The sequence below is a fragment of the Moschus berezovskii genome, chromosome Y, assembly GCF_049115385.1.
Source record: "Moschus berezovskii isolate FMDL1 chromosome Y, NW_MosBer_1.0, whole genome shotgun sequence".
Taxonomy (NCBI): domain Eukaryota; kingdom Metazoa; phylum Chordata; class Mammalia; order Artiodactyla; family Moschidae; genus Moschus; species Moschus berezovskii.
In genome coordinates this window covers 3,972,690-3,996,754 of record NC_142489.1, presented here as the reverse complement: position 1 = coordinate 3,996,754, position 24,065 = coordinate 3,972,690, and the positions used below count along the sequence as shown (strand labels likewise).

General features: G+C 50.2%; 1 protein-coding gene across 1 annotated transcript in view; it reads left to right on the top strand.

The window, feature by feature from the left end:
- Positions 1 to 24,065, top strand: part of LOC148773003 (polyprenol dehydrogenase-like) — a 139,097-nt gene that overhangs the window by 35,528 nt on the left and 79,504 nt on the right. Inside the window, exons 2-3 of the mRNA XM_088834352.1 lie at positions 3,521 to 3,628; positions 9,654 to 9,722. Coding sequence (XP_088690478.1) covers positions 3,521 to 3,628; positions 9,654 to 9,722 — 177 coding nt within the window. The remainder of the gene's footprint in view (positions 1 to 3,520; positions 3,629 to 9,653; positions 9,723 to 24,065) is intronic.

Genomic DNA, 24,065 nt, shown 5'->3' with positions numbered 1-24,065 from the left:
CGGGGACGACAGAGAATGAGATAGCTGGATGGCATCACCGACTCGATGGACATGAGTCTGAGTGAACTCAGGGAGTTGGTGATGGACAGGGAGGCCTGGCGTGCTGTGATTCATGGGGTTGCAGAGAGTTGGACACGACTGAGCGACTGAACTGAACTGAACTGATAGCTCAGTTGGTAAAGAATCCACCTGCAAGGCAGGAGACCCCGCTTCGATTCCTGGGTCAGCAAGATCCGCTGGAGAAGGGATAGGCTACCCACTTCAGTATTCCTGGGCTTCCCTGGTGGCTCAGATGGTCAAGAATCCGCCTGCAATGAGAGAGACCTGGGTTCGATCCCTGGGGTTGGGAAGATTCCCATGGAGAAGGGAAAGGCTACCCCGTCTAGTATTGTGGCCTGGAGAATTCCATGGAGGGTATAGTCAGTCCATGGGGTCGTAGAGTCGGACACGACTGAGTGACTTGCACTTAACTTCATTGTATTTGTAATCGTATTGTTTCTGTCTTAAGCTTTTTTTAAAGTGCTTACTGATTTTGTTACCGTGTTCTTTCTGGGGCTTCCCCGATGGCTCAAGCATTAAAGAATATGCCTGCAGTGCGGGAGATATAAGAGACACGGGTTTGATCCCTGGGTCGGGAAGATCCCCTGGAGGAGGCAACCTAGTCCAGTGTTCTTGCCTGGGAAATCCCATGGACAGAGGAACATGGTGGCTGTAGTCCATGGGGGTTACAAGTTTGTTTTTTTTTTTTAAATCTTTGTTGAATTTGTTGCAGTATTGTTTGTATTTTAAGTTTTGGGGTCTTGACCCTAAGGCACGTGGGATCTTTGCTGTCTGACCAGGGATCCAACCCACAACCGCTGTACTGAAAGGCAAAGTCTTAATCAGTGGACCACCAGGGAAGTTTCTTAAATATGTTTTTATGTCAACAGACGCTTTTGTCCTTCTTCTCTGTGGAGCCTTTTATTTCTTGGCTTTTCAGAACTCTTTGCATTTTAGGAAAACACTTCTTTGAATGTGATGACAGGTGCAGACTTTGTCCCAGTTCATCGTTTCTGTCTGACTTTGCTTATGGTGTTTTTGTAAACATTTATTTTAAATAATTAGTTTTGGGGGGCCATGCTGCCAGGCATATGGGATCTTAGTTCCCTGACCAAGGATTGAACCTTCGTTCCCTGGAATGAAAGCAGATTCTTAACTCCTGGACCACCAGGGAAATCCCTTGTTTTTTTGTTTTTTTTTCAACACTGTACAATTTGTTTTTGGTGTGAAATTGGTCTTTTGCCTTAGAATTAGCAAAGAGTTTTCTGGTCTGAGGTTAAAGGTAAATTTTTGTGTTGTTTGACTATTCTCAGCGTTTAGCTCTTTTCCTCTTGGCGTTTATTCAGATGTGTCTTAGGAGTTATGGATCTAATTTTATGTTTTCAAAGCTTCTGTTTAGATGTCCTAACAGTATTTAGTGTAGCTTCCCTGGTGGATCAGTGGTAAAGAATCCGCCTGCAGTGCAGGAGACACGGGTTTGATCCCTGGGTTGGGAAGATGCCCTGGAGGAGGGCATGGCTACCCACTCCAGTCTTCTTGCCTGGAGAATCCCATGGACACAGGAGCCTGGAGGGCTACACAGTCCATGGGTTTGCAAACAGTCAAACATGTAGTGACTAAGGCAAACAGAAATGGAGTATAACTTTAAACAATGGTGACTCTGTTGTACCGCTAAAACTTATAAAAATATTGTAAATCAAGTGTACTTCAATGAAGAAAAAAAATTCTGTAAAATGAAATAAAGGAGATGGGGAACATACCATATTGATGTTTGCTACATTGATCCTAAAGGAAATCAGTGAAACCAGTCCATCCTAAAGGAAATCAGTCCTGGATATTCATCAGAAGGACTGATGCTGAAGCTGAAGCTCCAATATTTTGGCCACCTGATGCGAAGAACTGATTCACTGGAAAAGACCCTGATGCTGGGAAAGATTGAAGGTGGGAGGAGAAGGGGACGACAGAGAATGAGATGGTTGGATGGCATCACTGACTCGATGCACATCGAGTTTGAGTGAACTCTGGGAGTTGGTGATGGACAGGGAGGCCTGGCGTGCTGCAGTCCATGGGGTCACAGCGTCAGACACGACTGAGCGACTGAACTGACTGACCGGCGTTGATCTTATAGTAAATCTCCCAGGACCAGCCGCTTCCTACACATAGCAGCTCACTCACCTGGAAGCTTACTGCTCAAATGCAAAGTGATCCGTCCGTCCAGGACTCAGTCCTACCCCTTGCTGGCAGGGGCTCCCCAGACTCTGGGCCTCCATCCACCCCACTCCCATGGACTGTAGCCCTCCAGGCTCCTCTGTACATGGGATTCTCGTGGCAAGGATACTGGTGTGGGTTGCCGTGCCCTCCTCAAGGGGATCTTCCCAACCCAGGGATTGAACCCGGGTCTCCTGCGTTGGCAGGAGGGTGCTGTACCATCTGAGCCACCTGGGAAGCCCCGTATATATAATCCATACACACATACACACACACGTCTTGTTGCGGACCCTTTTCCGTGATGGTTTATCACAGGGTACTGAATACTGTTCCCTGCTCTATACAGTAGGACCTTGCTGCTGCCCCATCCTATAGATAACAGTTTGCATCCTCCAACCCGAAGCGACCAACCCTGCCCTCCCCTACCCCATCTCCCCCCTAGACCACCCCACGTGTGTTCTCTCTGCCCGTGAGTCGCACACAGCAAGCTTTCGGTCGAACCATCCACCGCTGTTTGGATCCATGTGGGTTCGTGCAAAGGTCAATGGTTAAAGCAGTCACAGCGTCCATGGTTTTTGTGAGATACTGTGTGTTTTTCACGCCGTCTCCAGACGCTGTAGAAAACGACGTGTAGTTCATTCGCGGGACTCGGTTTCCGAACCGCCTTGCAGGAAGAAAGTGTGTGCAGGTGTGACACCTCCACCTTACAGCGCAGACAGCCCGATCCGAGAGGATTCATCCAGGGCTCTCAACGCAGGGTCCTGGGCTACACCGCGTATCTCACCCTTTCCACTCATTGGATTGGCAGCGTTCATCTTGCAGAGGTGTCTGTGGGGGCTGAGCAAGCCTTTGTGAGGTGTGTACAGCGGGCTGTCGCAATGCATGCATGCTTTCTTGCTCAGTCCTGTCCGACTCTTTGTAGACCCCGTGGATGGCAGCCCACCAGGCTCCTCTGTCCGTGGGATTCTGCGGGCAAGGATATGGGAGTGGCTTGCCGTTGCCTCCTCCAGGAGGTCTGGAGACAGGGATTGAACCCGTGTAGACGGCTGCTTTACCCCTAGCGTCCCCTGGGAAGCCCAGGCAGTCGTCAGTCAGGGCGAAGGTCCTGTGTTACCCTCTCCCATCCTGAGCCTATTGAGAGGAGCAGAACCCCGGGTATCAAACCACAGCTCCCGTTGGCATCGCGCCCTCTTTAGGGACTTGATTCGGACCGACGTGCGCGCTGTTTCTAAACCTTACTTGTTTTTTTCTTTCTCTCTTTCTTCTTCTGCAGTCTTCTCTCCGCAACCCGAACGTGTTGCCATAGTGACCGGAGGGAGCGATGGCATTGGGTACTCGACCGCAAAGCAGCTGGCGAAGCTGGGCATGCACGTGATCATAGGTGATGGTTCCTCTGAGCAGCTCCTTACGTGTCAGGGTGACTGGGAGACACGTTTGCCCCTGAGTTATGCAGATTATCGGTGTGGTTGCAGATCCAGGGGGGCTTTCCCAGGCGGCCCAGTGGTCAAGTATCCGCCTGCCAGTGTAGGAGACACAAGAGACCTGGGTTCGATCCCTGGATCGGGAAGATGCCCTGGAGGAGGGCATGGCAACCCACTCCAATATTCTTGCCTGGAGAATCCCACGGGCAGAGGAGCCTGGCGGGCTACTGTCCAGGGGGGTCGCAAAGAGTCGGACCTGACTTAGCAATTAAACAACAGAGCCGGCAGGTGTAGAAGGCGTTCACGGTCAACCCTGAAAAGCTGAAACAGACGGGAAATTATGATACTCTTTTATTTTTTTTTTGCATAGGAGTCTAGCTTCTCCTTTAATGTGGATCATTTGCGTTTTTACCTGTGTGACTCACTGCGATAAATGACAATAAGTGTGGGTTAGCCTCCCAGACCTGTCATAACAAATCCCAGCAGAGGCTGGATGGGTGAGACAGCGCGCGGTCACCCTCCTGCAGTCCTGGAGGCTGGGGGCGGAGACCCAGGTGTGCGCGGGGCCGGCTCCTCCCGAGGCCTCTCTGCTGGGTGCACGGACGGCCGTCTCCTCCCCGAGGCCTCACGCGGCCGTCCCTGTGTGTGTGTCTGTGCCCTGACCCCTTCTTCTGAGGACCCCAGTCCTACGGGATCGGGAGTCACGCTACTGACCTTGTTTCAGCTTCATCCCCTCTTCAAAGGCTCTCATTTCCTAATACAGCCTGATTCTCGGGCCCTGGGGGTCAGGACTTCAATATGTGCCTTTGGGATGTCCCGGAATCAGCTACCAGCTGATTTCAAAGCATCTCCAGTAGCTGCATGCTGAAGACGGTCTCCATTTGCCCTTCTTCTTTTTGAAGGTTTCTAGTGGCTTATATTGGTCCCTAAATCAGCTTTGGAAATGAAGGGACTTTCTTCTGCTAGGAAAGTGGAGACACTTCAAGTCAACTCAATTTACATTTGTGAATATTGCAGCTGTTTAAATCAGCTGGAAAAAAGATACGGGGAGATGAGCTTTGCAAAAAACAAAACAAAATAGAATATTGACCACATTTTTCTGGACATCCTCTGCAGTTAATTAATCCTTTTTATGGTGTCCGTTTTGATGAAAATTGTACTGTGGGTCTGGTTTTACCTCTTTCAACTGTTGTTTAGTGGCTCAGGCATGTCCGACTCTCTGCGACCCCATGGACGGCAGCAAACCAGGCTTCCCCGTCCATCACCATCTCCCGGAGCTTGCTCAGACTCATGTCTATGGAGTTGGTGATGCCATCCAACCATCTCATCCTCTGTTGTCCCCTTCTCCTCCTGCCTTCAACTTTCCCAGCATCAGGGTCTTTTCCAATGAGTTAGCTCTTTGCATCAGGTGGTGAAAGTGTTGGAATTTCGTCCTCAACATCAGTCCTTCCAATGAATATTCAGGACTGATTTCCCATAGGATTGACTAGTAATGAGCAGGGCTTGTGTTCCAATAAAACTTATTATTTTTTTTTTTAACAGCAGGAGATGAACCAGTTTTACCTTCAGGCCCATTGTTCACTGGCCCTAATTTGGGGTCAGTGTCTTTTTTTTCTTCCCTAACAAGTGGTACTTTCGTTCCTTCCTGCAGACCTTTACAATCCGGTGAGCGGGGTTCATCCTTCACAGAGCAACTCTGAATGTGGGAGTTTGCCCTTCCCCCGTGACTTGGTGCCGTTGAACCCTTGCCTTGTGGCTTGTATAAAACTTAACCGCCAGCAAACGGAGCTTGACCGCAGGGCAGACCCGACGGCAAGGCAGCCCCGCTGTGTCTGTGCCCTGCTTCCGGATACACGAGTAGATCCTCAGGAGCTGTAGACGCAAAATTAGCCAACAGTCTAAGGTCAGGCATGGTCTTCCCCGGTGGCTCAGATGGTAGAGAGTCCAGCTGCAGTGCAGGAGACCCATGTTTGGGCCCTGGGTCGGGAAGATCCCCTGGAGAAGGGCATGGCAACCCACTCCAGTGTTCTAGCCTGGAGAGTCCCATGGACAGAGGAGCCTGGCGGGCTGCAGTCCACAGGGTCGCAGAGAGTTGGACACGTCTGAAGCGAGTTAATACACACACACACACATGCAATGTTGTCTTGGATTCAGATATACAGCAGAGTAATAGAGCTATATTTGTGCATTTGTATATTCTTTTATCAAACTCTTTTCCCAGTATAAGTTATGGCAGGATGTTGCATTTCGTTCCCTGTGCTGTCCAGGAGGTCCTTGCTGTGTATCTACTTTAAAGACAGTCATGTCTGTCTGTTTGTCACAAACTCCTAAGTTACTCCTCCTCAGCCTCCCCTTTGCTAACCAGGAGTTTGTTCTCTACGTCTGAGCCTATTTCTGGTTTGCAAATAAGTTCATTTGTATCGTGTTTTAATTTGTTTTCTTTAAACTTTTTTTTGGTTACACCAGAAATATTTTGTATTGGGGTACGGCAGATTAGCAATGTTGAGATAGTCCCAGGTGGACAGCAAAGGGACTCAGCCATCCATACACATGTATCCATTCTCCCTGCAAACTCCCCTCCCATCCAGGGTGCCAGAAGACATTGAGCAGAGTTCCCTGTGCTGGACAGCAGGTCCTTGCTGGTTCTCCATGTTAAATACAGCAGTGTGTCCATGTCCATCCCAAACTCCCTAACTATCCCTTCTCCCATCCTTCCCCATGGTGACCATAAGGTCATTACAGAGTATTGAGCAGAGTTCCCTGTGCTGTCCAGCAGGTCCTTGCTGGTTCTCCATGTTAAATACAGCAGTGTATCCATGTCCATCCCAGACTCCCTGACTATCCCTTCCCCCATCCTTCCCCCTGGTGACCATAAGGTTATTACAGAGGGTTGAGCAGAGTTCCCTGTGCTGTCCAGCAGGTCCTTGCTGGTTCTCCATGTTAAATACAGCAGTGTGTCCATGTCCATCCCAAACTCCCTGACTATCCCTTCTCCCATCCTTCCCCATGGTGACCATAAGGTCATTACAGAGTATTGAGCAGAGTTCCCTGTGCTGTCCAGCAGGTCCTTGCTGGTTCTCCATGTTAAATACAGCAGTGTATCCATGTCCATCCCAGACTCCCTGACTATCCCTTCCCCCATCCTTCCCCCTGGTGACCATCAGGTTATTACAGAGGGTTGAGCAGAGTTCCCTGTGCTGTCCAGCAGGTCCTTGCTGGTTCTCCATGTTAAATACAGCAGTGTGTCCATGTCCATCCCAAACTCCCTGACTATCCCTCCCCCATCCTTCCCCCTGGTGACCATCAGGTTATTACAGAGGATTGAGCAGAGTTCCCTGTGCTGTCCAGCAGGTCCTTGCTGGTTATCTGTTTTGTATATGGCAGTTTGTGTACGCCTATTCCAAGCTGCTAATTTATCTCTCCCCACCGTTTTCCCTTTTGGTAACCATAAGTTTGTTTTCTGTGTCTTTCAATCTGTGTCTCTTTTGTAAATAAGTTCGTTTCATTTTTTTTTTTGGATTGCACATACAGGCAGCAGCATATGATACTCGCTGTGACTGCCTGATTATCGAGTGAGCTCTCTGTTGCCGGGGGGACGCACTTTTCCCTGTGTCCAGTTTGCCCTGCTGTTCCACTGCCGACCCCCCGCCCCCACCCCCCCAGGTTCCTCAGGTCCCCCTGTATGTTTTTCAGGAACTCGGGGTTTCTTTCTTCCTTCACTGGAGCCTCAGCTATACCAGTTCTCAGTGCCAACGTGGCCTGACCCTGCCAGGCAGCCTGGCAGCAGATGGCATCTCACTATGGCATATCACGTCTCACTATGCTTATTTATTTTGTTCTTTTCCCTTCTATTCCTTCTGATTTTCGCTTCATGTACCTTTGTTTCTTTACCATGAGACAGCCGCTAAGGTGGCTAACGGTTTATGATGTCTGTCTTCTTCCTGTTGTCTCTTTTATCATTAAAAATATTCATCTTTGTTTCCTTTAGAATAAATACACTTTTAAAAAGTCGCACCGATTTCAAAAGCAAGCTCACGCAGGCCCGTGTTCCCCCCCCAACTCAGCCCTGAATTCTGTTTCTCGGAGGCGGTGGTCTTTGATGTCTCCAGTGTTTAGAGATGGAAGACACACGTTCTTTCCCCCTGTGCCCCTGGCCCCCACTTGCAGGAAGAATCTCTGAGCAAACCAGTCATAACCACATGACAATTATTTTTTTAAGGCGGCTGAGGTGCAAATGACTTTCGCAGCTTCGTCTTCTTGATGTCCGCGGCTTTGAACTTCTCCAACGCGGTGGCGGCGGCTGTTTCTAACTCCTTTTTCCTTCACCTCCCCCAAAGATGTCCTTTGCCACTTTACGCTTCTCTGTCTCCAGCTGGAGCCAGAAGCATTTCTGTTTTCTCTGAGTTCACCACCCTGATGCTGGGAAGGATTGAGGGCAGGAAGAGAATGGGATGACAGAGGATGAGACGGTCGGATGGCATCGCCGACCCAAGGGACGGGAGTTTGCAGAAACTCCGGGAGGTGGTGAAGGACAGGGAAGCCTGGCGTGCTGGGGTCAGTGGGGTTGCAGAGAGTTGGACACGACTGAGCGACTGAACAATAGCAGTTACCACATCTGTCTTACACTTCTGTGGAGCTCTTTGCTGTAAACACTTGCTTTGTTCTTCAAAGGGCATAGCCTGGATTCATTCGGGGCGCTTGTCAGTAACACAGAACTCTGTCAGAGCACACAAAGGAGCCCACGTCTATGTAAATGGCATGCAGCAACAGCTCAGAAAGGCAGGATATTTTCATGGAGCCCTGAAAACGCTTGGATCCTAGAGCAGGGGTCCCCAGCCTCCGAGATCCCATGCCTGATGGTCTGAGGCAGAGCTGATGGAATAAAAACGGGATGAAGTACACAAAAAAGGTGTACTGCTTGAATTGATTCTGATTGAATCAGCCCAAAACCATCCCCTTCTCTTCTCCACAAACGTGCTCCCTGGTGTCAAAATGATGGGGACCCCTGCCCTAGAGGGGCCTTCCCTGTTGGCTTAGACGGTAAAGAATCCGCCTGCCAATGCAGGAGACCTGGGTTTGATCCCTGGGTTGGGAAGATCCCCTGGAGGAGGGTGTGCCAACAACCCACTCCAGTATTGTTTCCTGGAGAATCCCACGGACAGGGGAGACTGGTGGGCTGCAGTCCACGGGGTCGCAGAGAGTCAGACGCTACTGAGCGACTAACTTTTTATTTTGTTCTAAAACCTTTGTTTTGTTTATTTTTCTGGTTGGCCGTGCAGTGGCTTGTGGGATCTTAGATTCCCCGCAGCAGGGATTGAACCCAGGCAGCGAACGTGTGGAGTCCTAACCGCTGGACTGCACGCATTCCCTCGTGATGCTTTTTACAGCTCCAGCCACCCGGGAGTGGAGGGGTTCCCTGGACCACAAGGGCTTTGAAAGTTCTGTGTCCAGTGGTACATTTGTGTTGACAATGTCAGGTGCACAGTCTTCTTGGCCTCACCGTGGGTCTCATGCCATAAGCTGACACATGTCTCTGGAATCAATGAAAAGTAAGACGCCCCAGAAATGCATACGTGTGTGTGTGTGTGTGTGTGTGCTGAGTCGCTCAGGTGTGTCTGACTCTCTGCGACCCCGTGGACTGTAGCCTGCCCGGCTTGTCTGTCCATGGGATTCTCCAGGCAAGAACACTGGAGTGGGTTGCCATTCCCTTCTCCAGGGAATCCTAGCTCCTGCATTGCAGGCAGATTCTTTGAGCCACCAGGGAAGCCCCCCAGACAAGCACGCTTTTGGCCAATGCAGGCTGAAGAAAGCCTATCTTCAGCGGATACATTGAATCAGCCACAGTTGCTCTGAGCTTTTGGCCAAGTCCCAACAGCAGAAATGAAAGCAGACGCTTGGCAGGCTTCGCTGTTCACGGTCTCAGGAAAACGTTTCACGTGGAGCGGGGTTCTTCCTCTGAGTCGTGTGTCTTTCTTTCCCTTCCAGCCGGAAATAATGACAGCAAAGCCCAGGAGGTCGTGAAGAGCATTAAAGAGGACACACTCAATGACCAAGGTACCTGACTGGTCTCCCCTAGACAGGTGGCGCTTCTGGTCGGCTCTGGGGCTGGGTTCCCGGTGGGGCTGATGGAGGCAGCTTTGGGGAGGCGGCCGTGTGTCTGCTCTGGAGCTTCTCTCTGAGGGCCCCTGGTCCTCCTCGGCCGGTGCAAGGTGGCAGCAAGCATGCTACCTGTGAGGGAGACTGTTCCTGGTGACATCGGGCTGTGTATTCATTCCTTGTCCACTCCCAGGGTCCTGCGAGTCCCGTGTCCACTCAGGAATCTTTGGATGTGCCTACTGGCAGGTGCATCCACCTCCTTCCGCTTCTTGCTTTTTTTAAAAAGTAATTTTATTAATTTCTTCATGGTTTTTGGCTGTGCTGGGTCTGCACTGCTGCTCCGGCTTTCTCTCTAGTTGGGGCGGGTGGGGGCTCCTCTCTCGCTGCTGTGTTCCAGCTTCTAGTGCAGTGCCGTCTCTGGTTTTGGAGCACAGGCTCTAGAGGTTGTGGTGCATGGGCTTCGTGGCCTCCCACGGCACGTGGCGTCGTCCCGGATGAGGGATTGAACCTCTGTCCCCCGCATTGGAAAAGACTGTGATGCTGGGAGGGATTGGGGACGGGAGGAGAAGGGGACGACAGAGGATGAGATGGCTGGATGGCATCACCGACTCGATGGACGTGAGTTTGGGTAAACTCCGGGAGATGGTGATGGACAGGGAGGCCTGGTGTGCTGCAGTCCATGGGGCCGCAAAGAGTGGGACATGACTTAGTGATTGAACAGCAACGACAAAGAAAAAAAAACCTATGCCACCCCAAAATACCAGTAAACCCCCAACACGACATAAATAAGCGGCAAACTGCCACTCAGAATGTTCAAAGCCATCCACACGGAAGTAGCTATCGAAAGTGAAAGTGAAAGCTCCTCAGTGGTGTCTGACTCTCTGTGACCCGATGCCCTGATGGAAGTATGCGGGCCAGAATCCTGGACTGGGTAGCCTTTCCCTTCTCCAGGGGATCTTCCCGACCCAGGGATTGAACTCAGGTCTCTCGCATTGCAGCAGGATTCTTTAAAAACTGAGCCACCAGGGAAGCCCAACAATACTGGAGTGGCTAGCCTATCCCTTCTCCAGGGGATCTTCCTGACCCAGGAGTCGAACCAGGGTCTCCTGCACTGCAGGCGGATTCTTTACCAGCTGAGCTATGAGGAAAGCCTAAATGGATATTGGTCTTCAGTAATTACATGCTAGTAAAACCTCTCTTATTTGGAGCAAATAGTCATGCTAATTTATCAAGAAAAAAAAAAAAAAAACCAGCCATCCCTAAAATACCAATAAAACCCCTAGCGCTAGAAAGCAAACAACCAAATGGTTTGCTAGTATTCAGAGGGACTCAAAGGGAAATAGATGAGTGATGTAGTCTTCAAAGGAAACCCCAGGAAGGTCAGCTTTGCTTTTGCACATTTCACTGCTGACTCACACAAGCCGCAGTGGGATTCCCTGGTCGTGACTCCCAGTAAATGTGGTTTCTGGGCTTTGTTTTCTTTTTTAATATTTATTGTATGTCCCTGCCAGATCTTAGTTGGGGCCCACGAAATCTTGGACCCTCGCTGAAGCGTGCGGGAGCTTTCCTTGCAGCGTGTGGGATTCTAGTTCCCTGACCAGGGATGGAACCCAGGCCCCCAGCTTGGGGTGCTCGGACTCTTAGCCGCTGGATCACCAGGGAAGTCCGCTGTCCTTTGTTTTTCAAGCAAGATGGCATCCCTTGCTTGGCACCACTGTTTACATGTTTCACCATCAAGAGGGTCTTCCCGATCAATTTCACACCTTTCCTCTTATCATTCTTTTTTAAAAATGTTTTAGAATTAAAGTGTATCGTGTTAGTTTCAGCAATAATACCCAGCGACTCAGTTATAGATGAGCATGTGTTTCTTTTCAGATTCTTGCCCCATCTTGGTTCTTAGCGAATACTGAGTAGAATTCCTGTGCTATGTAGCCGATCCTTGCAGTGTATTTATTCTGTATATCGTGGTGTGTGGGCTTTCCAGGTGGTGCTAATGGTAAAGAACCCGCCTGCAATGCAGGCGACCTGGGTTCAATCCCCGGGTCGGGAAGATCCCCTGGAGAAGGGAAACGGCAACCCACTCCAGTATTCTGGCCTTGGAGAATGCCATGGACAGAGGAGCCCAGGGGGCCACAGTCCATGGTGTCTCAGAGAGTCGGACGCGACTTAGTGATGAAACAACATTGACAGCAGAGAAGCCCAAAGACAGCTTCTGAAAGGCAGGAGGAGGAGTCTGAAGGGATTGAATGCAGGTCCCCAGAAAAGGTCTCCAGAAATCTGGTTCCGAGTGGACCGCCTCCGGTTCTCTGCGGTGTGCTAACACATGGAGTGATTCTTCTGGGCGATGGTTCATCCGCTGGGTGAAGCCGGCCGGCCGGAAGGGGTCTGGTAAGGATGCTCAGAGGCAGGCATTGCCACACCTCCGTCTCGGAGCTCCAGGTGGAGTGGTCTCCCTGTCTGGGCGATGGGCCGCCCACCTGTGCGTGTCCTTGAACTGCCCCCTCCTCGCCTGGAATCCGCCTTCTGCGACTCGCCGGCTCACACTCGGGAGTGGGTTCAGCTCCTCCTTTGTTCCAGCCTCACGCTGGCATCCACTCCTCCGCCCTGTGCCTGCGGATAAGCTGGGGCGTGGACGGGGCGGGCAGGGCGTGGGGTTTCAGGGCTTGGTTCTTCCCTGCCTGGGCCGTCTGCCTGATCCTTGTGCTAGGCGTGGGCACGTGCCTGTCAGATGCCTGCCCCGACATGTCTGAGGAGGGTTCTTGTTCCGAGTGCTTGATTGGCGTGCCTTTTCAGTCAGCCACGTCAGGTACTTTCCGAAGGAGTGCACGTGGCATCCCGGGATGGCAAGCCATGTCTACATGACGCCCGTCGTGATTTTCTAGGATGGACTTGTCCTTGGGAGCCCTCCCTACACAATGACGTCTCCCATTCGGAGCAAATTGCACGATCATCTGCTCCTAAAATGGAACTCGATGGTATGTTAAGAATCCTTTAGGGGTTGTTCAGTCACTAGTCGTGTCTGACTCTTTGCGACCCCATGGACTGCAGCAGGCCAGGCCTCCCTGTCCATCACCGACTCCCAGAGCTGGCTCAAACTCATGTCCATCGAGTCAGTGATGCCATCCAGCCATCTCATTCTCTGTCGTCCCCTTCTCTTCCCGCCTTCAATCTTTCCCAGCATCAGGGTCTTTTCAAATGACTCAGCTCTTCGCATCAGTTGGCCAAAGTATTGGAGTTTCAGCTTCAACATCAGACCTTCCAATGAATATTCAGGAGTGATTTCCTTTAGGATGGACTGGTTGGATCTCCTTGCAGTCCAAGGGACTCTCAAGAGTCTTCTCCAACACCACAGTTTGAAAGCATCAGTTCTTTGGCGCTCAGCAAATTCTGGGTGTGGGTGGGTGGCTGATGCATATGAATGGATCCTAAGTTCCCGAGAAGGAGATGGCAACCCGCTCCAGTATTCTTACCTGGAGAATCCCACGGACAGAGGAGACTGTCGGGCTACAGTCCAGGGGGTCGCCAAGAGCTGAGCGACTAACACTGCTAAATTCAGACAGACGCCGTTATGGGTTACATGGCGGTTGTGGGGGAGTCCCTTCAAAAAATATCATCCGTGGATGAGACAGTAAATGAAATGTGAGTCCGTGCATACAAGGGAATCAGCCATGACAAGGAAGGGAATTCTGACACTTGCTGCTTCTACGTGGCTGAAGCTCGAGGTCATGACGATGAGTGAAATAAACCAGACACAGCGGACAAGTTCTGTAGGATTTGCACCTCTAGGACGTCCCTGGAGGAGCATGGGAGCTTTAGTGGTAAAAGAGATGTGGGTTTGATGCCTGGGTGGGGAAGATCCGCTGGAGGAGGGCATGGCAACCCTCTCCAGTATTCTTGCCTGGAGTATCCCATGGACACAGGAGCCTGGAAGGCTGTAGTCCATGGGGTAGCAAAGACTTGGACATGACTGAGCATGCATACACTGGATACAAGAGTCAGATTTATAGAGATAGAAATAGGGTGGTGGGTTCCAGGGATTGCCGGAGGGCGTGGGGAGTCAGTGTCTCACGGGCCAGAGTCTCACTTGGGAATGATGGAAAATTCTGCAACTGGATGTGTGTGTGTGTGTGTGTGTGTTTTAATACATATTTGGCTGCGCTGGGTCTTAATTCAGGCAGTCAGGATCTTCACTTGCAGAATGTGGGACCTAGTTTCCTTGATCAGGGATGGAACCCAGGTCCCCTGAATCCGGAGGTCAGAGTCTTAGCCCCTGGACCACAAGGGAAGGCCGCCGTCCTTTGTTTGTCAAAGTGGGTGGGCGTCCCTGGCTGTGTATCACCGTTCTGCACTTTTCAGCATCAAGAGAGTCTTCCTGGCCAATTTCAAACCTTTCCTGTTGTCATTCTTTTCTCTTTAAAATTTTAAAAATTAAAGTATATCTTGTCAGGTTCAGGTATAAAGCACAGCGATTCAGTTATCCATATACATGCTATTTCTTTTCAGATTCTTTTATCCTGTTGGTTCTTAGAGAATGTTGAGTACATTTTCCCTGTGGCCATTGTTGTTTATTTTATATATAGCAGTGTGGCGAATTCCGTGGTGGGGCAGTTGGTAAAGAACTTGCCTGCGCAAGCAGGAGACACGGGTTCCACCCCTGGGTCGGGGAGATCCTCCGGAGCAGTAAGTGCCAAACCCACTCCAGTATTCTTTACTGGAGAATCCCCATGGACAGAGGAGCCTGGCGGGCTGCAGTCCATGGGGTCACAAAGAGTCGGAGACGACTGAGCGACTTCACTTTCACCGAATTTACAATCTTTCTGTTGCTCTTGGATTTAACTTAACTCCCGTAGCCACACAGCCTTTAACAATATGAGGTCCTGAGTTTTAGGAAAGCCCGTTCTTTTTCCAGAAGATTACCAAAACAAACAAAAAAAAAACCCAAGACAGTTCGAATAAGAAACACAAGTGCTTGCCTAATCTAAGAGGGTATGGAAAATGAGTTTTGGTCGCTCAGTAGTGTCTGACTCTCTGCGACCCCACGGACTGTAGCCCGCCAGGCTCCTCTGTCCATGGGCTTCTGCAGGCAGGAGTACTGGAGTGGGGTGCCATGCCCTCCTCCAGGGCATCTTCCCAACCCAGGGGTGGAACCCGCGTCTCTTGCATTGGCGGACGAGTTCTTGACCACACTAATACTCTGCAACTGCGTTGACTGTAGCCCGCCAGGCTCCTCTGTCCGTGGGATTCTCCAGGCAGGAGTACTGGCGTGGGTTGCCATGCCCTCCTCCAGGGGATCTTCCCGACATAGGGATCAAACCCAGGTCCCACGGAGTTGGACAGGGCTGAGTGGCCAAGCACACAGGCACACCACTATTCTTCCTGTTCCTCCCGGGTCTGTAAGCCATCGCCCTGGTGGTCTGGCATTCTGGACGGCCCATGTGATTGCCTTGTGTGCCTGAACCCCTGTGGGTGGGGTCCCTTCCTCCTCCCAGCTCTAGACCTGTGCATGGTGGGGGGGGGGCTGTCTCTCCTCCTTCTGCTGACCTACTCACCTGACACGTCTCGACATGCACCGCAGACCGCGAAGGAGCCGTCCTGAGCTCAGATGCCGTCTCCTTCCTCCTGCCCCTTCTCCCCGCTTAGCGACCTCACACATCCTACAGTGGCCGACCTGTGTCACCACCTTCTTCGTCCTCCACACGGGCCCCCGGCACCTTGCGGACGCATCCCAAGTGCTGGCCGGAAGGACACGGTGCTGCGGAGCATCGTGTCCTTTGCGGGATCGGAATGGGGACTGTGGCCGCATCGGTGATGATCGGGGTTGGGGGGGGATGGTGGTGATGGAGACGAAGGTGGTGATGCTGACGTAAATGACGATCGTTTCGGCTCTCTGGTCCACCGCAGCTATTATCCCGTAAACTCACATGATTCTGGAGGTGATGCCCAGGGACGTTAATGGGCTCCCCGGGGATTGCCGGGCCCGCGGCTGATACCAGCTCATTTGTCTCTGACCTCCACAGTTGCCGTCGCCTTACGCAGGAGAGACTCGTTAATTCTGTGGACTCATGGTGTCCTGTGATGGTGACATACTTAATTTAATTGTCAGAAGCAATATCAGCAGGAGCTAATTGGAGCTGTCTGTTTGACCTTGCACACGTGATTTCCTTACTTTTCAAGTCTTCTCTCCCGAGCTGGAATTTTGCAACTTTTGTTCAACTGCGAGAACTAGCTTTTCCTCTGATACCCCCAGAAATGAGTTAATTCATGTTTGTCTTCTGTTCATTGAAACCTTTGTCCCTGGATGAGGCGCTTGCTGCTGAGAATTTTAATCTCCTGTAACCTCCATTGCGTTTCAGCCTGGCTGTTGCATAAAGCATTTATCAGGCATATTTCTAGTTGACCGCGGTACCTGAATATGCTTTGTGTTGATTAAAATACGCCTTTCAGGACAATATAAAAGAAGAAACGCCTCCGCTACATCTCAGTTTTCTTATTTTTAGAGCTGCAGTTGTAACCTTACCTCTCCATCCTTCATAAGGCTGGAATTTGCAGGATATAAAAAGCGTCTCTCGAGAGCCCTTTCTCGATGAAATCAATGGCACCCCAGATAACTTTTCCACGTGGATACATGGGTACTGAGATAGGACATTTCCTCCCAGGAAATGTAAGGCAATTAAAAAAAAAATCAATTTCTTGTTTATTCTGTTCCGTAAAGAACAATCTGAAGGTTGCAGACAGAAATTCAGGGAGCAATGGTCGGTCTTCTCTTTTTATTCTTTTTCGAGTCCTATTATGTCCAAATCTGACCGACGTGAACTCTGGTGAGAAAATACCTCCTGTCTGGCATCCCTTCCCAGGCACGTGGAAAGTGTTCGACAGGGAAAGAAACTTTGTCTGCATCACTGAGCCACGGGTCTAGCACATGTGGGCTTCTTAGGAGAAACGAAAGAAAGTGAAGTCGCTGAGTCGTGCCTGACTCTTTGTGACCCCGTGTACTCTAGCCCCCACCAGGCTCCTCCGTGCATGGGATTTTCCAGGCAAGAATAGTGGAGTGGGTTGCCATTTCCTTCTCCAGGGGATCTTCCCCACCCAGGGATCGAACCTGGGTCTCCCACGTGGTACAGGCGGAGCTAACAACTAAGGCGTTCTCGGGAGAAATCGGGAGGTCAGCTTTTCAAAGGAGACGTCTTGCCCTCCCGAATCGTCTCCCTTGTCATCGGAGACTCTTGTCTGCTGCCCCCCTGTCCTGGGAGTCTTAGGAAGCCGGTCCCGTCCGACAGTGTCCCTTCCTCCGTGGCCGACCCCACCCTCCAGCCCGCAGACCCGACACCTGCCTGCGTTCGGCAGCCCTGCTCAGCCAGGCAGAGACCGCAGCTGATGGAACTTGACAGCAGTTCCCCAGGGCTTAGAGGTTGTGTTTCTGAATTTTTTTTTTTTTTAAAACCTCCTAGTGGGTCTGAAGCCCACTCAGAACAAAAGCCAAAGTCCTTCCCACGAGCTGCAAGGTCGTACATAACCTGGCCTTGGTCACCTCTCAGGGCGCATCGCCGGCACTGCAGACACACTGGCTGGCCTCCTTGCTGCTCCTGAAACGAGCCAGCCGTGCTTGAGTCTTGGGGTTCCGTCCTGACGGAAATATCTTTCCCCTTCTTTTAATCTCTCTCCTCCTCTCCAGCTTCATTTTCCAGCCTTTAGGACTTGTCGCCAATTGTAATGTGTGTGTTTGCTTTTTGACGTATTCTTTTCCTGTCCTGCCAGATTGTAAGCTCCATGAAAAGAGGGACTTTTCAGTTACATTTTTTAGGTCCGATATCTTAGACAATGCCTTGCACAGTATTAGTTCAGTAACTCAGTCGTGGCCGACTCTCTGCGACCCCATGAATCGCAGCACGCCAGGCCACCCCGTCCATCACCAACTCCCGGAGTTCACTCAAACTCACGTCCATCGAGTCCGTGATTCCATCCAACCGTCTCATTCTCTGTCATCCCCTTCTCCTCCTGCCTTCAATCTTTCCCAGCATGAGGGTCTTTTCAAATGAGTCAGCTTGTCGAATCAAGTGGCCAATATATTGGAGTTTCAGCTTCAGCATCAGTCCTTCCAATGAACACCCAGGATTGATCTCCTTTAGAATGGACTGGTTGGATCTCCTTGCAGTATAAGGGACTCTCAAGAGTCTTCTCCAGCACCACAGTTCAAAAGCATCAATTCTTCGGCTATCAGCTTTCTTCACAGTCCAACTCTCACATCCATACATGACCACGGGGAAAAACCATAGCCTTGACTAGACGGACCTTGGTTGGCAAAGTAATGTCTCTGCTTTTTAATATTCTGTCTAGGTTGGTCATAACTTTCCTTCCAAGGAGGAAGCGTCTTTTAATTTCATGGCTGCAGTCAGCATCTGCAGTGATTTTGGAGCCCAGAAAAATTAAGTCTGCCACTGTTTCCCCATCTATTTCCCATGAAGTGATGGGACTGGATGCCATGATCTTCGTTTTCTGAACGTTGAGCTGTAAGTCAACTTTTTCACTCTCAATACCAGGTTAATGAAGAGACCTACATTAAGGAAACTTGTTTCTTTTTTTTCCCAGAGAGACATCAAAGTGAAACCATTTACCGCAGATTGGGACTTGAACCCAGGTGGCTGGGACTCAAACCCAGCCCGAACCCGCGGTTGCCTGGTTTCAGGAGGTAATGCAGGTTTCAGGAGGTGATGCAGCTCAGGTTCTTGAGGTCTCAGCACACAAAGAATTCAGGGAGAGACAGAGTGACCGGTAAGGAGTGGATTTACTCCGAGGCAGAGAGAAGCGCAGTGCCCAGCGTGGGACCACTGCAGAGGGCGGGTGCAGCAACGTGTGCTTTTTTATTGTATATTTATTGTAGCCTCTGCTGTGCTGCGTCTTCACTGTTGCATGGGCTGCTCCCCAGCTGTGGGCGAGCAGGGCTCCTCTCTAGCCGTGGCGTCTGGCTTCTCACTGCCTTGTTGAGGGCGTCAGGAGTTGGGGCCCCCGGGCTGAAGGGCACAGACTCGCTTGTAGCAGCACATGGCCCTCGTTGCCCCGCTTCCCGCGGGATCTTCCCGGGTCGGGTGTTGAACCAGCATCTCCTGCATCGCCAGGTGGATTCGTAACTTCTGAGCCACCAGGGAAGCCCCTTGAATGTTTTCATTCGGCCCGCTGAGCCCGGGAGGGCCCATGGACGACCGCTTCCTGCGTTTCTGGGCTGCGTTTCGCCTTTGAAGGCGATGCTGCTGTGGCCATACAGAACCCTGGTTATGCTTCCCCATCAGACGGACTTTCCAAATGAACTTACTTGCAAAAGAGAAACAGAGTCACAGACTTAGAAAAGGATCTTATGGTTTTCGAGGGGGAACAATGGGGGCCAGGATAGTTAGGAAGTTAGGGATGGACATGGACACACTGCTGTGTTTAACAGGGAGAACCAGCAAGGACCTGCTGTCCAGCACAGGGAACTCTGCTCAATGCTCTGTAATAACCTTATGGTTCCCAGGGGGAAGGATGTGGGAAGGGACAGTCAGGGAGTCTGGGACGGACATGGACACACTGCTGTGTTTATCATGGAGAACCAGCAAGGACCTGCTGTCCAGCACAGGGAACTCTGCTCAATGTCATCTGGCAGCCTGGATGGGAGGGAAGTTTGCGGGAGAAAGGATACATAGGCTGAGTGCCTTTGCTGTCCGCCCGAAACCATCACAACAGTGTTGATCAGCTATTTGGCGCAGCTCAGTTCAGTCACTGAATCGTGTCTGACTCTTTGCGACCCCGTGGACTGCAGCACGCCAGGCTTCCCGGCCCAGGCTATACTCCAGTACAAAGTAAAAGCTTGAAATTGAAAAGAAGACCGGCTCGTTCACGGAGCTCGGCAGGTGTCATCCGCCTGCCACCAACTCCAGGTTCACCGCGGTCAGACTCTTAACCGAGTCGTGCCCCCGTCAGGCGGGAACTTGACGGAAGTCCTGTCACCCTGCGTGTCTGGCCTGCCTCCCTCGGGCCGTGGGGACCTGCAGGGCTGGGGTTTGTCTCGGGCCCCGCAGAGATGCTCTCTGACTCACCCGCAGAGCGGGTGGTGCCGTGGAGGGAAAGACACTCATGCTGGGTTTGCGTTCGTTCATTACTGCCCAGATCCTTCACATCCATTCTTTACCTGCTACTCCCGTGGCTTTTATTTTCTTTATTTTATTTAAAACATGTGTTTATGGGAGGTTAATTGCTTTACAATGCTGTCACTGTTTCTGCCATACAGCAACGAGAATCAGCTATAATTCAGTGCAGTCGCTCAGCCGTGTGCGACTCTCTGCGACCCCCTGGACTGCAGCACGCCAGGCCTCCCCATCCATCACCAGCTCCCGGAGCTTGCTCAAACTCATGTCCATCGAGTCGGTGATGCCATCCAGCCATCTCATCCTCTGTCGTCCCCTTCTCCTTCCGCCCTCGATCTTTCCCAGCATCAGGCTCTTTTCCAGTGAATGGGTCAGCTCTCTGCATCAGGTGGCCAAAGGATTGCACCTTCCCAAATTCCATACGCCATTGATTCTGCGCACTGATGTAAACTGCATGGAGGCACAGCCTGTGTCTGTCACGAGGCGCCCGGGGCAACACGGCTCCTCTGCCTCCGCCAGCCACGGAGAACTGTTTTTTCAGATTTACACATAATTCTCTCCCTGCCTTCCCCTCCCCTCCTTCTGCCTCGGGCAGTGGGCCGACACATTCTGATGGTATTTTTGTGAAATAACAGACTTAATTTTCATTACGGTTGGAGACATTTTCGTTTTAGAATCTTATCAGGAAGAAAATTGAAACTTCAGTTTAATGAAAGTGGGTCCGTGCGTGCGGGTCTGTGAGTCTCTGTGTGTATGGATCTATGTATTTCTCCTTTTTCTTGTATCTATCTATAGATAATAATAGCTATTCAAGGTAAATAGGTTTCTGTTAAGTATAAATAGGTATGTAAATTGTATCTATACGTGGTACAACTAGATATCTATTTGTAAATAGATGCAGTTATGATTCTGTTTATATTTCTATTCTAACATGTTTTTTGAACATTGTTATTTTATATTACAGTATAGCTGATTCACCTGTAGCTCAGCTGGTAAAGAATCTGCCTGCAATGCAGGAGACCTGCATTGGGAAGATCCTCTGGAGCAGGGATAGGCCATCCACTCCAGCATTCTTGGGCTTCCCTGGTGGCTTAGCTGGTAAAGAATCCGCCTGCAATGCAGGAGACTCGGATTAGATCCCTGGGTTGGGAAGATCTCCTGGAGAAGGGAAAGGCCACCCACTCCAGTGTTCTGTCCTGGAGAATTCCATGGACTGTATAGTCCATGGGGTCACAAAAAGTCAGACATGACTGGGTGACTTTCCCTTTCATAGTTGATTTACAAAGTTGCGTTATTTTCCGGTATATAGCAGAGTGATTCAGTTATATTGAATGTATGAACCTCAATGTGTGTATCTGTTCTTTTTCAAATTCTTTTCCCATTTAGGGTATTACAGAATTTTTTTTTTCACTGTTACTTCTATGACAGAATATTGAGTAGAGTTCAGTTCAGTTCAGTTCAGTCGCTCAGTCGTGTCCGACTCTCCGCGACCGCATGAATCACAGCACGCCAGGCCTCCCAGTCCTTCACCAACTCCTGGAGTTCACTCAAACTCATGTCCATTGAGTCGGTGATGCCATCCAGCCATCTCATTCTCCGTCGTCCCCTTCTCCTCCCGCCCCCAACCTTTCCCAGCATCAGAGTCTTTTCCAGTGAGTCAGCTCATCGCATGAGGTGGCCAAAGTATTGCAGTTTCAGCTTTAACATCAGTCCTTCCAATGAACACCCAGGACTGATCTCCTTTAGAATGGACTGGTTGGATCTCCTGGCGGTACAAGGGACTCTCAAGAGTCTTCTCCAGCACCACAGTTCAAAAGCATCAATTCTTACGCGATCAGCGTTCTTCACAGTCCAACTCTCACATCCACACATGACCACGGGAAAAACCATAGCCTTGACTAGACGGACCTTTGTTGGCAAAGTAATGTCTCTGCTTTTTAATATACTATCAAGGTTGGTCATAACTTTCCTTCCACGAAGTAAGCGTCTTTTAATTTCATGGCTGCAATTAGCATCTGCAGTGATTTTGGAGCCCAAAAAGTAAAGTCTGACACTGTTTCCACTGTTTTTCCATCTATTTCCCATGAAGTGATGGGACCAGATGCCATGATCTTTGTTTTCTGAATGTTGAGCTTCAAGCCAACCTTTTCACTCTCCTCTTTCACTTTCATCAAGAGGCCTTTGAGTTCCTCTTCACTTTCTGCCGTAAGGGTGGTGTCATCTGCATATCTGAGGTGATTGATATTTCTCCCAGCAATCTTGATTCCAGCTTGTGCTTCTTCACCTGTGCTGTAAAGTAGGTCTTTGTTGATTATCTGTTGTATATCTTATAGTTTCTGTATTTTAACCCAACCTCCTAATTGATCCCTTCCCATTTTCCCCTTTGGTAACCTTGTTTTCTAAGTCCGTGACTACGTTTCTTTTTTTTTTGTAAATAAGTTCATTTCTGTAATAGTTTAAAAGCCCACATTTGAGTAATATGAGATGATATTTGTCTTTCTCTGATTTCCTTCACTCAGGATGATAACGTCCAGCTCCAGCTATGTTGCTGCAAATGGCATTATGTGGTTCTTTTTGATGGCTGAGTAATATTCCCTTGTACATACGTACCGTGTCTTGCTTATCCGTTCATCTGTGGATGGACACTTGCGTTGCTTCATTTTGAGTCCTTTAGGTTCTTAGCTCTGCCAGGTTTGTGCAGAGAATCTGAAGAAAGGGAACGCTGGTTTGGACGAGCTTTCTTGAGCAGACGTGGAGGCTGGGGTGGTTAAGACAGAGATCGACTGCTTGATTATGCTTGTTTAGCTGCTCAGGCATGCCTGACCGTCTTTCAACCCCGTGGACTGTGGCCCGTCAGGCTCCTCTGTCCGTGGGATTCTCCAGGCCAGAACATTGGAGTGGGTTTCCATTTCCTCCTCCAGGGGATCTTCCCGACCCAGGGATTCGAACTCACATTCCCTGCATTGGCAGGCGTGTTCTTCACCACTGAGCCCCCGGGAAAGCTGAGGGGTGAGTACCCTTACCTGCAGCCCATGTTGGTGCCTGGGTGATCGGTGGTTTGCAAAGCCGGGTTTTCACCTGGTTTTCCCTGGACACAGAAATCCGCCTACATCCATCCCGCGTCCTGCCAGCTGCACGGCCTCTGTGTATCTTGACGATTTTCCTAAGACGAGAACGGTTAATCTGTCCAAATTCCCCTCTAGCGTCTCACTTAGCCCAGTAGATTGCAGCCGCCTCTGCGCGAAGCCTGGAAGGGTGATTTCAGCACGAACGTGCTGGGAGGTCTGATCTCTCACGCCTGCCAGAGTTTGCTGTGGTTTTGCTGCGAGATCCTCATGCTCTTCTGTTTCATCTGATTTTATTGTGTCATCTTGTTTCTTTTCTTTAATGGGAGGATAGTTGGTTTACAATGTTGTGTTAGTTTTGGGTGTATAGCAAAGACTCGGTTATATGTATGCAGAGATTCCTTCTCAGATTCTTTTACGTGGTAGGTCATTTCAGGATGTTGGATATACTTCCTTGTGCCATACAGGAGGACCTTGTTGGTTATCTGTTGGATATATTTGTTGTGGTTCAGTTGCTTAGTCGTATGCGATTCTTTGTGACCCCATGGACTGCAGCACGCCAGGCCTCCCTGTCCATCACCAACTCCCGGAGTTTGCTCAAACTCATGTCCATCAAGTCGCTGACGCCATCCAACCATCTCATCCTGTCCTCCCTTTCTCCTCCTGCCTTCAATCTTTCCCATCATCAGGGTCTTTTCCATCAGCTGTTCATATCCTATGGCCAGAGTACTGGAGTTTCAGCATCAGTCCTTCCAATGAATATTCAGGACTGATTCCCTTTAGGATGGACTGGTTGGATCTCCTTGCCGTTCAAGGGACTCTCCAGAGTCTTCTCCAGCACCGCACTTTGAAAGCATCGGTTCTTGATGGTCCATGACTACTGCAAAAACCATAGCTTTGACTATATGGACCTTTGCTGGCAAATTGATGTCTCTGCTTTTTAATATGCTGTCTCTGTTTGTCATAGCTTTCCTTCCAAGGAGCAAACATTCTTTAATTTCATGGCTGCAGTCACCACCTGCAGTGATTTTGGAGCCCAAGAAAGTAAAGTCTGTCACTGATTCCATTGTTTCCCCGTCTATTTCCCACGAAGAGATGGGACCGGATGCCATGATCTTAGT